The following is a 15,594-nucleotide window of genomic DNA, read 5'->3' as shown; positions in this document are numbered from 1 at the left end:
CTAATATCCAACCTAAACCTCCCCCACTGCAACTTGAGACCATTACTTCTCATTCTGTCATCTGCTACCACTGAGAATAGTCTAGATCCATCCTCTTTTGGAACCCCTCTTCCGGTAGTCGAAAGCAGCTATCAAATCCCCCCTCATTCTTCTCTTCTTGTTCCATCCATCTGGGCTTCACTGTTTGTATCTGATCCATTTTGATGGAAAAAGTCTTGAGGGTTTCAAGATGGATTTGAAGCTTGTTACTGGCCCTTCCTCCCACCCAATTTTGGTTTAGATGGGGAAATCTGGTACCAAGAGATCCTCTGTGCAGGCAGGGTCTGCTAGGCTGTAAGGGGCCTTGAACTCAGTTCTGCAGATTTCATTCTTGATAGGAAAAGAAGAGGAAAAAAGAGGCAGTACCATCATGCCCCAGATTCCTACTCATCTTCAAAAAAATTAATTAAAAAAATTGGCTTGATCTACAGCTGTTGTGGGCCCAAAAAGTCAGAGCTTTCTAGTTGTTTCTGGGTTTGTATGGCATGCACAGCTGAATTCAAGAGTGGGGGTCTACTTGAAATCCAGTTACAGGTAAGTAACTTTTCTTTAATTCAAAACACAATAAAAATTCCACCTTCCCTTATTGCTTTTAGGAGGTGCTTGTAAGAGTTCCTGTGGTTTCCAGTGTGGCTCTAAGAGACTGATTTTAAACTTCAGCTCAGTTCAGCTGCCTCTATATTGTAAAATAAATGGCATGTAAATGTTAAGGGACACTTCTATGTTGGGGGAAAAAAAATCTTTAACTTGCTACCCCAGTCTTCAAATATGTGCTGTTTGTTGTTTTTCTGTGTCAGGAGGCAAGTAGTCAATGAGTATTATATACACAGTATCAGTCAAAAGTTTTTGGGTCTTCAAAATGCAGGTTTACAGGGTTCCCATTTTCTATGGAGCTTTTCTGCAGAACTCTTCTCGTGAGTTTTTGCCGACTAAGGCAGGACTGTGTTTCCTGTGTCATGACTGTGTGAGAACCTAAAACTTGATGATCACATGTTGCAGGATGCTGCAGGATTGTTTGAGGAGCTTGATAGAACGGTGCAGGAGCTTTGTGGAGCTAACCATTGTAATCCACTTAGCTTGTAAATGTTTGCTGTGCTCACCAACTGACCCCGCTGGCGGGGAAGCAGTAAACTAGGGCGTTAGATGTGTGCTAGACTTATTTGAAAGATGGGTATGATTTTTCTCTTTGTATTTTCTAGCCTGAAAACATTCTGGTGGATCAGAGCTCAGCTAAGCCAACAATAAAACTGGCTGACTTTGGAGATGCCGTCCAGCTCAATACCACCTATTATATCCACCAGTTACTTGGGAACCCAGAGTTTGCAGCTCCTGAAATTATCCTCGGAAATCCTGTCTCCCTCACCTCAGATGTTTGGAGCATTGGAGTGCTCACATATGTCCTTCTTAGTGGCGTCTCTCCTTTCCTGGATGAAAGTGTAGAGGAAACTTGCCTGAATATTTGCCGCTTAGACTTTAGTTTCCCAGATGACTACTTCAAAGGAGTTAGCCAAAAGGCCAAAGATTTTGTATGTTTCCTACTTCAGGATGACCCAGCTAAGCGTCCTTCTGCTGCATTGGCCCTTCAAGAGCAATGGCTGCAGCTGGGGAATAGCAAAAATGTTGACAGCATTGACATATCCAGACTGACTTCGTTCATTGAGCGGCGAAAACACCAGAATGATGTTCGACCCATTCGTAGCATTAAAAACTTCTTACAGAGCAGGCTCTTGCCAAGAGTTTGACCTCGCTTGAAATTCTCTCTCATTCTCTTTCACCTGCCAATCAAACTGGAGATAGAAATCTCCTGCCAATCAGCTGTTGACTTGAATTTTGGAGAAAAAAACAAATAGAGCCAATCAGCTGCTAGAATGTTCGTGTGAAAATGCATTCCAAGTAAACCTGCACACAGTAGTACTTGGGACTAGCAATGCAAACTACGCTGAGGTGGAGAACTATAGCATTGTACTCTGTGAAAGGCAGCCAAGAGCGTTACAGTAACAGTATTTTATTCAGGTTTCTGCAAAAAACAAAAAAAAACACTTTTTTAAAAAAACAAACTAATAGAATTTTGCAAATGAACTGATCTATCATTTTCAAGATGTGTTCAAGGAAATAAATGCCTATGTTCAAAGCACTGGTATTAACGAACAAACAAAGACAAATATCAAATCACACCTGGAGAAGACTCACCAAATTGGCTGCCCATTGATATAGCCTCCATTGATGTCCGTTTTTCACTTGGTCCTAGAGCTTTCCAGTTGCCTCGCCTGTATGTATCTCACATAGCAGTGCACTGAGATCAGACTCTGCTTTTAAGTGCATCCAACCTCAAAATTTTTGCATACAAATAGAATGAATCGTTTTGCTCTGATAAAATGTAGGCCTTACTTGTATATAGACTGTTACCTGCCTTTGGTTTGTAATTTTTCTCCCCCTCTCCCTCCTTCCTAAATGGTGGTATACCACTGTGCGGGTCTTCAGTTCAGGTCAGCCCTTGCTGTCCCATTCGAAAAGGACTTTGGGTTGGTGCCCAGCCTGCCAATCTGATTGTCGAGCAGTATACAGCAGGATGAAAATACTGTAAATGCACTCATTTGGGATTTTGTTTTATTTCATATCATGTGCAATGTTGTGGCTTTAACATTTTATGCAACTATTTATGAGGACCTCTGTTGTAACTGTAATAAATATATAGAAAAAGCACACACTTAGTACGGCGAGCTTTATGGTTTTGTTTGTGTGTTTGGGGTTTCTGGGCGGGTGAGGGAGGGAATATTGTATCACACTGTCATTACTAGTTTAAGATGAGATTTTAGCATAAAACTTAGTAAAAAAAAATCTAGTGAGTTTTAAGGATTGTAAATAAATAAATTAGATATTCATAACCCAAATCACAAACTGGATAAGAAATAGGGTGACATTTTTAAAAAAATTATTATTATATTATTCAAAATGCCAAAGTATTACTTTCCCAAAATCAGTCTCAACATTTACGACTTTTTAGAATTTTCAAATCTGCGTTTACTGCTTTCTGTACAATAATTGAATGAATTTTTTGCTCTTTGGTGAAGAAATACATCCAAGCAGTAGTGGTTATAAGACCTGACACGTAATGTAATTGTATCTTATGTAACTGTTTTTAAGATTGAAGTAATATTAACATGTGATGAAATATTTAAAAAGACAGAGATGGTTTTCTGTGCATCAAGGAGTTCACATGGATGTGTTGTCGTCTATGTTTCTCTGTGCAAAATGCCATGTTTAATAAGGAAACTAAGCCTGCAACCCACACTAGTTAGATATATGGGTCTTAAGCCATAAACTGGCTTTGGTTAGTTTTAAGCTTTGCCGCTTCCATTGTATTCTATTTATTCCTTTTTGTTTGTTTTTTGTTTGTTTTGTAAAGTTGTACAGAAACTTTTTAAAAGAAAATTGAATTCAAAACTGGATGTGTATTCGTACCAACCTCATAACATCTTGTTCGTGTTTATTTTCCTCTATTATTTCAGTTAAATTTTTACTTTATTTTGCATGTATATTTCTTTGTACAGTGACGTTATGTGTTTAAACAGTATGATGTGATGTAAATATTTTATTTTGCCATCAGTTATTTTAAAAAAAAATTAAACATATTTGACATATTTGTCTGATCTCTCTTGTTTTAAGACCTTATGATCTAGGTCTTCCTGTATTTCAGTGGTGCTCTGCACTGAAGCTATGGCAATAGTTCCTTGCTATAGAATGAGATTTAAATTGCCTATTTTAAAAGCCAGGAGTATGCCCCCACAAAATACTATTTGCCCTTTACTTCTAGATGTTGAGTGCTTTGCGGTATCCTTGTCTTCCCACATGATTAGATATTTTGATTAGCTACCCTTCTGGGACTTGTTTGTCACTGCATTGTATACCTTTAGAGCAACTGTGGATACAACAGTTGCAGCCAGACGTCACCCAATTAAGGGCCACATTGCCAATTTATCAAGAAACCAAAGGACCAAAACTAAATCATATAAAATGGAGTATATTCCAGTCACTCTTATATTTAATCTGGAGCATGCTACACATGAGGAAAAACTGTTTTAATCTAAGGATGGTTTCATTATTGCTGATGTAACTCCATCTAGATCCTTCAAAGGATTCAGGTGGAAAGCTTTTGAATATGTACACTTCTTGTCCTTACCTTATTTGCAATTCAAAGATGAATTTAAAGGTCAGTAACTCAATATGTAGCCCTTCTGCATATCAATTCATTGAATTCCTGATTTTCAGGATTGTATATTGCCCAGCTTCAAAAACTAGCTGTTTCTTTCTCTTCCCTGCACCCACTTCCCTTCCCCACACACAATTTGCCATGGAAATCCCAGAAATAAACATACAGAATATTCAGAGATCTATCTGACAGGGCAAACAGCCTGAAGTCTCTTCTAAGGTATGAAAATAAAATACCCCATCCCAACCTGTTGTTTCTGTTATAAACGCTCAAGCTCCTTGCTGCTCTGTGATTACACACCTGCCCCTCTTCTTGTTGAGCAGGAAAATGGATTAGGCCTGGCAATAAACCACAGTGGGGAAGAGGATTAACCCAAGTAGAGTATGTGTAGACATTACTCACCTGGTGGGTTTCAGTGACAAAAATGCGTTCCTTTCAACTAATATTAGTGGCAGAGAACTTGTGGGTGCACAGGCCCTGCTCTGGAAGTCTGCACAAGTTTGGGTGCTCAGGGTTGTTGTTGTTTTTTTTTTAAACAAAGAGAACGTTCATTTGTACCCCAGTCCCCTGCTTACTTCGAAGGCTGAGCACTCCAAGGGGGTTGTTTAAGGCTATTCAATAGGAATGTTCAGATGTGCTCAGAGGTCCCCCAGACACACATTTACCCAAGTTTTGGAGCGTGTCCACATTGCAGTCAGAGGTGTGATTGCAGCAGGAGTAGGCGTGACCTAGCTAGCTTGAATAACAATAGCTGTGAAGCCGAGGCAGCATGGCCTGAACAAGCCCGGGTCCCTGAACTCAAGTGCACACTACTGCGGTTTCCCTGCTATTGTTATTTGCACTAACTAGATCAAAGCTATGTTGGGTATGACTACGCTTGTTGCAGTCAGACCTCTGATTACAGTGCAGAGGCACCCTTGGTCCCAAAGTAGCACAGTTAGGCCTACAGGGGCAAGTTAAGCCACTCAGACACCAGCACTCATCAACTGGTTTGCACACAACACGCCTGGAAATAGCACTGCAATCTGACTGAAAGAAAAAGGCAAATAGCTTGGGTGAGAGCAGCTAATATGGGGCTTGTGGTCTAGGGCAATGCTGCAGGGTGTGGGGAGGGTAGGAGAGTTGCAGTGGAAAGGATGGGGCGGGGAACGGGTCTGAAAGAGGGTGCACTTTGAGGTTTGGTGCTGCACCCAGTGGCGGATTTAGAGTTAGTGGGGCCCTGTGCCCAGCTTCATTTCTGGAGCCCCTCCTTGGGACCCAGCCAAGAAAAAAAACATTCTCTCTTATCTCCCCCTGCCCCGGTGTTTTCATTCTTTTTTTCTTCATCCTCCTCTGATAAGTAATAGCAAGTAAATGAAAATAAAGTGAGGTACCTCGATTGTTTTTGTAGTCTTCACTTATTTTTCCACAGACCACTTGAAAGTCACTGAGGGTCTCGGCGGACCACTTAATGATCTTTCCAAATATTGTTTGTACCGTTAGCTAACGATTGGAAAGCGCATTGGATAAGAGCGTTTATTTAAAAATGTAAAAAAAGTTAGGATGCGGGGGGGACAGGGGGTTGGGGTGTGGCGCGCTTACCTGGGGCACCTCCTGTTTGCGAGGGGTGCAGGTGGGGATGGGGGGGGTGCAGGAGTCAGGGTGGGCACGGTGGTGGGGGGTGCAGGAGTGAGGGGGGCTGGAGGGTGTGAGGGGATGCAGGAGTCACGGCTGGGGGTGCAGGGTCTGGGAGGGGGTTGGGGTGCAGGGTCTGGCCAGGAGTTAGGGTGCGGGACAGGGCTCAAGGCTGGGGCAGGAGGTTTGGGTGTGGAACGCTTACCTGGGCCCTCTCCCATTTGGTGCGAGGGGTGCAGGTGGGAATGTGGGGTGTGTGTGCAGGAGCTCCCATTTGGTGCTCAAGATGGGGGTGAGGATGTGGAGGGGTGCAGGAGTCAGGGATGGGGTCATGGGGATGCTTCCAGCCCCCTGCCCTGAGCGGCTGATGCGGGAGTGCGGGGGCCCCACCTTTGCTTCGCCCAGCCCCAATTCCACCCTCTTCCCCAAGGCCCCACCCCGCCTCCTCTCCGCCTCCTCCCCCGAGCGTGCTGCGGCCCTGCTCCTCCCTCTCCCTCCTGGAGCGCTAGCAAACAGCTGTTTGGCAGTGGGGGCAGCGCTGGGAGGCAGGGCTGGGAACGTGGCATGCTCGGGGGAGGAGGGAGTTTGGCTGATGGGTGCGGAGCCTGCAGCAGGAGTCCCAGGAGCCGGCAGGACCAAGCTTCTGCCTCTGCAATTGCCCGGCCCTGTGGCCCCCTGTCGTATGGGGGCCCCATGCTAGGGCACTCTGTGTTTCACTGTAAATCCGCCTCTGGCTGCACCAGCCTCTGGCTATAGGCATGACTTCTAGATGTATTTTGACAGAAAGGAGGAGGTGGCCAAGACTTACTCGGCATAGAGTGGAGTGCCATTACTTTCTGACCGGGATTTGAGAGCCTGTGGGACCTTCCTTGACTTCACTGAGGCACACTGAATCTGTGCCTTTGGACTACATCTTTTAAGTCTTCATGCATCTCTGTGGTAAGCTGCAGGAGGATCTGGAGACAATTCCATAGGAGCCATGCCCTCCTAGTTCCAGACAGGGTCACCACGGCATTGGGCATACTAGCAAGTTGGTCTTGCCTTCTACCACCCTGCTATGCACTATTACCTGGAAGATGTCCTGACTGCCACGGAGAGGAAAGCAATTATCACACAGCCTTACCCATGGGGAGAAATAAGCACATCTAGATAATGCGTGAATTCTGTCATATAGCCCACTTCCCATCAGTGCTGGGTATAACGAATGACACGCATAACCCTGAGGGCTCTCAAGGTGGATAATGTCTCCAGAAATGGGAAGGACGCCAACTTAGCCACAAGCAGCATGTTAAAAGATAAAGTTGCTGTTCACAGTTGTGGTCAAATTTCATGGATCCTGTTGTGACTCTGTACCGAGTGTTATCCTGCCTCTGCTGTTAGAGTGGATCCAGTGAGTCCAGTTTCATCGCGGGTGAGCAGAGACGAAGAAGAAGAGAGTCAGGTCTCTGCAAAAGCCTGGTGGTGGTCTGAGAATGTCTACCCCACAACATTATCATGAGACACCAGACACCCTAGCCTGAGGTGGCAGAGAGAAAAAACGTTGTGAACCCATCGAATGAAGGTGGTGAGGAGGGAGGTGCTGGTGTGCACAAGCATAGGAAGGGAGTAACAAAAACAGCTGGCTGGAGGGAGGTCAAGCACCACAGCCAGCAGATCCCAGGCAGTCGTCCATCAGAGAGAGGCAGAAAGCCAACCACTTTCCTAGTGAGTGAAAAATGAGTAGCAGGCACAGTACCGTGCTGCTCTGTGGTAAATGCAGGATGATGTGGCATTGGGTGAGTCCAGTTAGTGGGAAGCCAAGGCTAGGTGAAGGCGGCAATGGTATTAATGTGAAGTCAGTTGCTGCTGTGTTATGGATGGGTGCCAAAATAGAACTCCATTTTGAATGTCTGTCGGTTGTGGCGGTGGTAGAACTGGTGATGGAAGGGAGGGGCATCTCATCTCCAATCCAGGAAGTGATCTATACTTCATGTACCTTTCCTGTATATGTAGAGCAATGGAAGCCCCTGAGTAACTTTTATTCTTAATGTTCATTATTAACTTACCTATTACAGGGAAGGGGTTGAGTTTAGTGTTAAGCATATGGATGTAGGATTCTGCATTTACCCAGACCAACAGTTTTGCCAAAGCCAATGCTCCATCCCTTAGGTAAATAGCACTGGCGTAACTTCTGAATGAACCTGCACTGCAGCTATGGTAAGGAGTGTCTGATGAAAAGTTACCAACCTTTAGAGCAGGGGTTCTTGACCTGGGAGCAGCAACCAGGAGATACAGCTCATCCTGCTCTTCCCAACTTTTTAAAGGGAAAGGGGTTTGCATCCAGGTGGGAGAGAGGGTCAGTATACAAAAGGGTTGAGAACCACTGCTGTGGGCAAACACTTGTTGTCAGTGTTCTGAGGGGGTTGACAATATCAGCAGCCGCCCCCCCCCCCCCAAATGCCAATAAGTACAAAGTAAAGGCTATGATTCCCACTATCCCCATGCACACATATGGGGACTCGAACACCTTTTCCAGAATCCCACCTAAAGTCTGCCAGGGTCTGCCCACTCAGATCCCTTTGGGCACCAGGATCCAAATGTATTCAAGTGTTTGGTCTGGGATTTTATGACTACCTGATAAATAGCTGATTTATCCAACCTCTCCCTGCGGGTCTCTAAAATGCAATTGTCTGCTGATTACATTTGTACTGACTGTAAATTAGTAGCACAGCCTGACTGGCCTTAGCCAGCTGCATCCAGCACTCCTGAGATGGGGACAGGGTAAAGTTGCTGCAATGAGCTTGTGAGGTCATAAGCAGGATATGAGAGAGGTGGTGAGGGAGGAGGATGTCAACTTGGGGGATATTCTCAGAGGCACAAATAGTAGCTGTCTAACTCACGTTGAAAATCTGAGAGAATAGGGCACCTCCCTAATGTTTTATGTCCAAAAATCATCTCTTCCCTTGACAAAGTAATAATCCTAAGGGAGATGAGACCTGGGCTGCTGAGAATGGGTTGTGGTATCCATGCTGAGAGGATGTTGCACAGGCTATAAACGTCCTGCTAGTTCACAGAGGCTTTGGGATGGGAGGGTGATAACCAAACAAAGCACAGAGGTGCAGGATAACGGAATAGCCCCCTATTTGTAGTAACAAATGCCACAGGATCAGCAGCGTCCATAGCAGGCAAGGCTGAGATTCCATTCTGTGCTGCTGGCATTCAGGGGGACTTCTGGGTTTGGATGATGCAATTTTGGCATAGACGAAGAGGAAACTTTACTGTTCGTGCAAACGTGATGCAACTGTCCAGTTACGGTGGTACATGGTAAGTAATGTAAACGTTGGATTAGTGGGGGGGCTTCATCTTTACATTGTATTGTTGATTTGCATAATTTCTGAAATAAGCAAATTTTAAGGAATTTAATCACCTTGTTTATCTTTCCTAACCCCTGCAAAATGATGCCTCTCCAGGTGCTAAACACGGCTAGAAAATATGCAGGCGTGTAATGGAAGACATTGCCAGCAGGAAAACTAGGCAGACCTCTGTGCTGCCTGTGAGAAATCTCAGGAATGAGGCCTCCACGTCAAAAACATACAAACTAAGAGCCAGGTGAAAGAATGGGAATTTTCTGTGAAAAATCCCTTTTTTTTTTTGTGGTGAAAACCCAAAATTCAAAAAAATTCAACGAGCTGTAAGAAAACACTAATTGCAAAAGTCTCTGCTTTTCAGCAGCCACCGTGGGCCAAATCCTGGTCTGATGTAAATTGGGAATAATTCCACTGACGTGCAGGAGATATGCTAGCCGAACAAATTCCCAAGGGGGTAGCTGGGAGCAGAGCATTGAACTGAGTTTTCAGTTCCATAGTTGAGGCAGTTGGGCTGTATTTGGAAGGGAGTTACCTTTCCACACATTTCAGTCTGTCACCTTTATAGTGACAATTGAGTGAGCACTAGGAATTCTGGTTTCCATCACTCCAGACGTACATGGAACCTTTGCTCCCCATGGAGCAACGTCACTCAACTAACACTCTGCATCTGCTTTGCATGTGTGCTCCCAGCCAACTGAATATTTCTGTTTGCAGATCTTGTTTTGTTTAAATAATGAAGTATGGGTCAACATTTTGTTCGGAGGCAGGCTTTTTTTAAATCCACTTAGACTTGATATGGATTAAATGAGAGGAACCCCCTACACACCCTGTGGAATACAAAGCCATTATTAAAGGTCATAATTTTCTAAAGGTTTGTATAGAAAGAATGTCTATATGAATAAGCCACAGAATGTACGGTTCTATTTTCCATGGCTGGGGAGCATAAAGCAAGTTTGCTCAGTGGCCAGTGTTTCTTCCAACTCAAACTTTGAAAGAAAAGCTATTTAACATGTTACTGACTCTATTTTTGGATTCTCTCAGTTAGTTTCTGGGCAGGCGGGAAACCTGCCTCCTACCTGATGGCCAGATATTGAAGGCATAATATCTCTCTGCAGGTTTGTCAGAGCTTTTCCATGATACAGTGTAGTATAAGTGTATGCTGCGTACAATATAAACAGAGGTTCCCTTTCTCTCTTACACTGTGGCCTAGTCAGATAAATTGTGTTGATGGTAGCACATCCAATGTCTTGTCCTCATGGTTTTGCCTAAAGGTACTGATGTTAACACATAGCATAAGAGTTGCTCCAAATAATGGAAGTGAAATTGGTGCCAGTTCAGTTTAGAAAAGAACTGCATTTAAAGGAAGTCTTTAAACTTTGAGGTCTTTAGTAACTCAGTCAGAGGTTAGGGGTCTATTTCAGGAGTGGGTGAGGTTCTGTGGCCTGCAACGTGCTGGAGGTCAGACTAGATGATCACGATGGGTCACTTCTGACCTTAAAGCCTATGAGTCTATGAAATATCTGTATTCAGGGTTCTGTTGTGACCTTTCAATGGTAGGAGATATTGCCTGCAGCTTGTCAGCACTTCCATGATAAACTCCACTGGAAGGAAAATAGTTAGCAAGATTTTCTCTCCTTCCTCCCCAATATGCCCACCCTGTTGCTTTCCCGTGCACACACCTCCAACGGTGTGCACTTTGAGCAGTGTGAGTTTGAGGCTCGCACACAGTGAAAATTTTTACAGCTTTCATTTTTAAATGTTCCACTTAAAAAAAAAATGGAGAGGGTCGCTGTCAGCTTCTGAAATGGCAGATGGATGATTCCAGGATAATCTCCGGGAGTAACATCAGGTGCGGGGGCGTCTCTCACATCAGGATGTAGAGATGGCTGCAGGGAGGGGCCTAAGAGCAGGAAAGGTTTCTTCTCCTCCCAGCAGAATGAGTGCTAGTTTGCTGCTTTTCAGAGCCTCCTGTAGAGAAACATTTTTGAATGAAAAGGCTTCATTCGGACTGCCTCTCATAGGGGAAGGTAGGGAGACTTGTATTGACAAAATGGTATCATGAGCAATATGCACTATCAGCTAGAAGGTAGGTGTGTCTCATTCAGTGCTCTCCCCCACCCCCACCCTGCAGCTACGAATACACCTGTGCCTAGTTTATTCCATCTCCGAGATGCGATAAGGTGCTTGAGTGCATGTACAGAGAGCTCTGCAGGCCAGGTACACACACACACACCCTGTATATCTCAGGCATCCAGCAAGCATTTGGCCTGAAACCTGTAATCACTGCTATCATTTCTAAGCCTGCCCATGGTGGTGATGTTGTTCCAGACAAGACAAATGACCTCAGAGTGTAAATCCAGCAGTATGGAGCCCCTGCATAGAACTGTGAGCAAATACTCCGCCAGGTCCCCTGCTTGTCCTGCATTCGCACACAATCACTGTAGGCTGAGATTTTTCCAAGCTGTCTCGGACCTTCGGCTGCCCCTTGTCCAAATCCTTTAGGTGGCTAAAATCTCTGCCAAAATGCTCACATTACATATTGTCTGCATGTTAAACTTTAAGAGGAAAATTTTCCATGGCACAAGGGGCCAGTTTTAAACCATTCATAAAGAGAACCTTAATATAAAGGCAGCAGGCATTATGACAGCGGTGTCTGCTCAGCAACGCTATCATGGTGCTTGGTCAGTAGAGGCAGCGATCGTCTTTGCCTCTTCAACGGCAGTGTCCTAGCCTTTATTTGAACAGGGTCACATTTCTTGGCTAGGAGCAAATAGGGGCCACACAGCAGTTGTGTGGCACCTGTCTGCCACTCCTCTAGCCACAGATTTAGACTTTTCTCCTTTTTAAAAATCCTCAGAAATTAACCATAAAAATGATATCAATGCAATGTTAATGTTCAGCAATAAAAAGCTGGGAAATGCACAAGTCAATGTTGAATGCAGAATCCTCTTGCACATATGTGTTATGGGAATCTTTAATTCCATGAGGTTAGCTGAGATACACGTGTATGAAGTTTGTAGCAAAAGGTATATTTTCAAAAGTGTGATCACATGACTAAACATTTGCAATGTATATGTGCAGAGAAGCCGAATGAAGGTTAGGCATGCAATCTTAATTTTTGCATTTCCTGCCTTTTGTTAGCCAGCATTGTACGGTCAAGCAGTCTTTCACTATTATCATTTGCATTTGACATACTGTGACTTAACTAAATTAACGTTTCATTTTTTGTTATGTTTACACATTTGATTTTGTGCCAAATGGCTGTGTTTGCTCAATGGGACTAAATTATTTTATTGTTGGGAGTGGTTCTGCTCTCTGTCACATGCACACATTAAGGTCTGAAGTCCACCTTGTGGAAATGTTATCTGTACAGGAAAATATTGTATTTCCTTCCCTACCAATCAGTCACCACATTTAAAAAGTTATACTCGTGTTTTGTGTTAGACTGGCACATGAGGTGCAGTGGAGCCAAGACTGATTCTAACAACCCAATAACAGCTCCTATGTCTTATCTAGACAAACATATGTACACCAGCACAAGAAACAAAATTCTGCTACTGAGGCTACAGCTACACTACAGCCAGGATCGACGCTCTGAGATCAATCCACCGGCGGTCGATTTAGCGGGTCTAGTGAAGACCCACCAAATCAACAGCAGATCGCTCTCCAGTCGACCCCTGTACTCTACCCCCAACAAGAAGAGTAAGGTAAGTCAACGGGAGAGTTTCTCCCGTCAACCCCCCGGGGTAACTTGACCTAAGGGAGGTTGACTCCAACTACGTTATTCATGCAGCTGGAGTTGCGTAGCATATGTCGACTTACCATGGTAGTGTAGACATAGCCTCAGTGTTTCAGCTGTCATGGGCAGTTCATGGCACAGTGACCCCAGTGGCAACAACATCAGCAGTGCACAGAGCAGCAGCCACATGTGCAGCAACAAATCCAGCAGTGCTGCGCTGTATGGCTTCCAGAAGGAAGTTCCAACATATTTGGGAATAACTGGTATTATCTGTGGCTGTAGTCGATGATAATTTATACTAAAGGGAGTGGTTGGCAGGAACTCCTTGCAGCCCCAACTTTTTGAATGTTTAAGAATGTGAAGTGTATTTAGCATTTCAGCAACAGGAGAGACCCTACCATGAATCTTCCTCACTGTTTTAAAGCTGAGCATCTAAATTTCACAGATGTGATAGTTGTCACTCAGTTCCTCATTCGTTTCCTGCTGTGTCTCCAACGTGTGTCGAAGACTTCCTTCCCCCACAAAAAAGTAGGCTGCAATGGACAGTCTCTTGTCGGTTTCTCCCACATCTTTTCTCCGCCGATTCCTACCATGCAGTTGCGTCGTCAATACTAAAAGCTGCAGAACATTGAAATCTGCAAATGTGGGGATTGTGTCATTTTTAAAAATATCAAAAAACAGCACAAGGCGTAGCTGACTGATTGCATCATTCATTTTCATAATTATTTTAATAAATGCCTCCATAATGGGATTTACTTGAAGCAGTTGTTGAATCTCCAGGTGCTGCACTGGAGTGCCACAGAGACCAGGTATCTTGCAGAATCAATCCCACTTGCTTGGAGTGCACAGGGCCTTGATTATGACTCTTAAGGGTCTTGAGTAGGATACCCCTTGTGAAGTCTCAGAAGTGTAGTATAGCGATAGTGAAAGCAGAGATGGCCCCAGACTGGATTCCCCCCGTCTCCTGAACTTTGGGGAAAGCTTTGATTTGCCCTAAAAATTCACAGCTTGGGTCTCAGACTAAAAGGGGCTGAAGAACACCAAAGGGTGCTGAGGGTACTCTTCAGTACACCATAGGAGATGATTGGCGTTTTGGCCCTATTTATTATTACCCCCCCTTTGTTTGCCTGTGGTAAAGTGACTTGCCAAGGTCACACAGGAAATATGTTGCAGAGCCCGGAACATAGAACCTAGCCCTGCTGAGTCCCATTACAGTGCCTTATTCACAGAATCATTCTTCCTATCTCTGTTCCTACATACACAGACAGTTCATAGCTTAGCTCATCTTGCTGAGCTAGTAAAGGATTTTAATTTCGACCTGCAGAGTAGACAGCAAAGTCTGCTAAGAGATGGGAAAAAATGATTAAAAAGGCCTAAAACACTTACCTCTGCAACTCAGAATAAGAGACCACTAATTGTACATGAGGAGACTTACAGGGAGAAAAATATTCCTACAGCCTTGCTAATTAACTCCTCTGATCAGTCATTCAGCTGGACTCCCAGTGAATTCTTAAGTGGGGCATATGCATTCTGGGGCATATGGCTATTTGCTGACTCATTCTCTCAACGCTGCTTCTTTCAGTGCTGTCTGATACTAATATTTTCTTCTGGCCAAGTGTTCATCGTTTATGTCTTCCCGGTGGCCCCCAGTTCTTAGCATAAAGACATCCACTCTCATTCGTATATTTCTTTTGTGGTTGTTGTTCATGTGAGTCCCTCATCTGAGAAACTTGAAACCGTTTCTTGCTGAATGAGATTTGCTGTTCTAATGGAAAAGCAGCTGCTTTTTATTTCTCTATATACCATCATTATTGCTGACAGCAGAAGTGTGCATCGTTCTGGTGAGTGTTTCTTGAAGAGGTGAGAGAAAGGGATTTTCTATTTTTGCCTGACTAGGAAACAGAGATCCAGAAACTCCTGCATTCTAAACTTTGATTTGACACTGTGGCTCACAGCAAATCAGCTGGAGCTACTCTCTCTGCTTCATCGGGTGTTTTTGAGGATTCATGTTTAAACAGTGCTAACTATTTAACTGTAGCTGCCAACAGTCAAGTGTTCACATTGTTTCTCTAGTGTCTCTCACCATGTTGGCTAATGGGATTCTTTTAAAAAATCCCTTAGTGATAGCATAAGTTGCTGATGGGGCGTTTTGGTCTCCTGAGTAAATTTCTCACTAGTTTCTAAGACTATTAAAATGTGCTAGATATTGGCACTGCATGGGTTAACTCTTGCCCATTTAAAGGGACAAAAATTGCAAGAACTTGCCAAAGCAAAGAGAGAGATGAGAGAGAGAGATGGGCTCATTCCTGCTTTCACTGAAATCCATGGCAAACCTTGTATTGGGGCAGGAGCAGACACTTATATACATAAAACTGCTATTTAATGCACTACTGCTACCCTTGCCCCTCTTTGTTAGCTTAATACCGTACGAGCTGGCACGTGTACTAGGAAGTGCCCAAATCACAGGAAATACTGCTTCATATTGTTGCCCCTTCTTCCGACACCAGTGTCCCGCTGCTGACACTGGGACCAGCCCTTTGTGAGCAATAGCAAGGCTTTGCTGACCACTTCACAGTGGTGGAGAAATCAATGACTTGAAGTTTGGGTCTATTCTAAATGTAAATTGCTTCATTTACACCCCACCA

The 15,594-nt window shown here is 44.2% G+C and overlaps 2 protein-coding genes and 1 long non-coding RNA gene across 6 annotated transcripts in view; 2 read left to right on the top strand and 1 right to left on the bottom strand.

Annotated features, from left to right (window-relative positions):
* Positions 1–3,680, top strand: part of TRIO (trio Rho guanine nucleotide exchange factor) — a 400,036-nt gene extending 396,356 nt beyond the window's left edge. For all 3 annotated transcript variants that reach the window (XM_007065023.4, XM_037893324.2, XM_043540247.1), the window contains one exon: positions 1,239–3,680. In XM_007065023.4, coding sequence (XP_007065085.1) covers positions 1,239–1,781 — 543 coding nt within the window. In that variant the 3' untranslated portion in view covers positions 1,782–3,680. The remainder of the gene's footprint in view (positions 1–1,238) is intronic.
* Positions 3,681–11,028: 7,348 nt separating this feature from the next.
* LOC122464588 lies at positions 11,029–14,423 on the bottom strand. The gene is made up of 3 exons (XR_006288769.1): positions 14,336–14,423; positions 13,033–13,584; positions 11,029–11,178 (listed from the first exon to the last, which is right to left on the bottom strand). It is a non-coding gene; the product is annotated as an uncharacterized LOC122464588 (long non-coding RNA).
* OTULINL (OTU deubiquitinase with linear linkage specificity like) overlaps positions 12,859–15,594 on the top strand; it is a 57,527-nt gene continuing 54,791 nt past the window's right edge. The window contains exon 1 of one of the 2 annotated variants that reach the window (XM_037893319.2): positions 12,859–12,917. The gene's annotated coding sequence lies outside the window, so the exon portion shown is untranslated. The remainder of the gene's footprint in view (positions 12,918–15,594) is intronic. The other variant, XM_037893321.2, reaches the window with a different exon arrangement.

This window comes from Chelonia mydas, chromosome 2, assembly GCF_015237465.2.
Source record: "Chelonia mydas isolate rCheMyd1 chromosome 2, rCheMyd1.pri.v2, whole genome shotgun sequence".
In the NCBI taxonomy this organism is placed as follows: domain Eukaryota; kingdom Metazoa; phylum Chordata; order Testudines; family Cheloniidae; genus Chelonia; species Chelonia mydas.
This window is presented reverse-complemented; position numbering and strand designations above follow the sequence as displayed.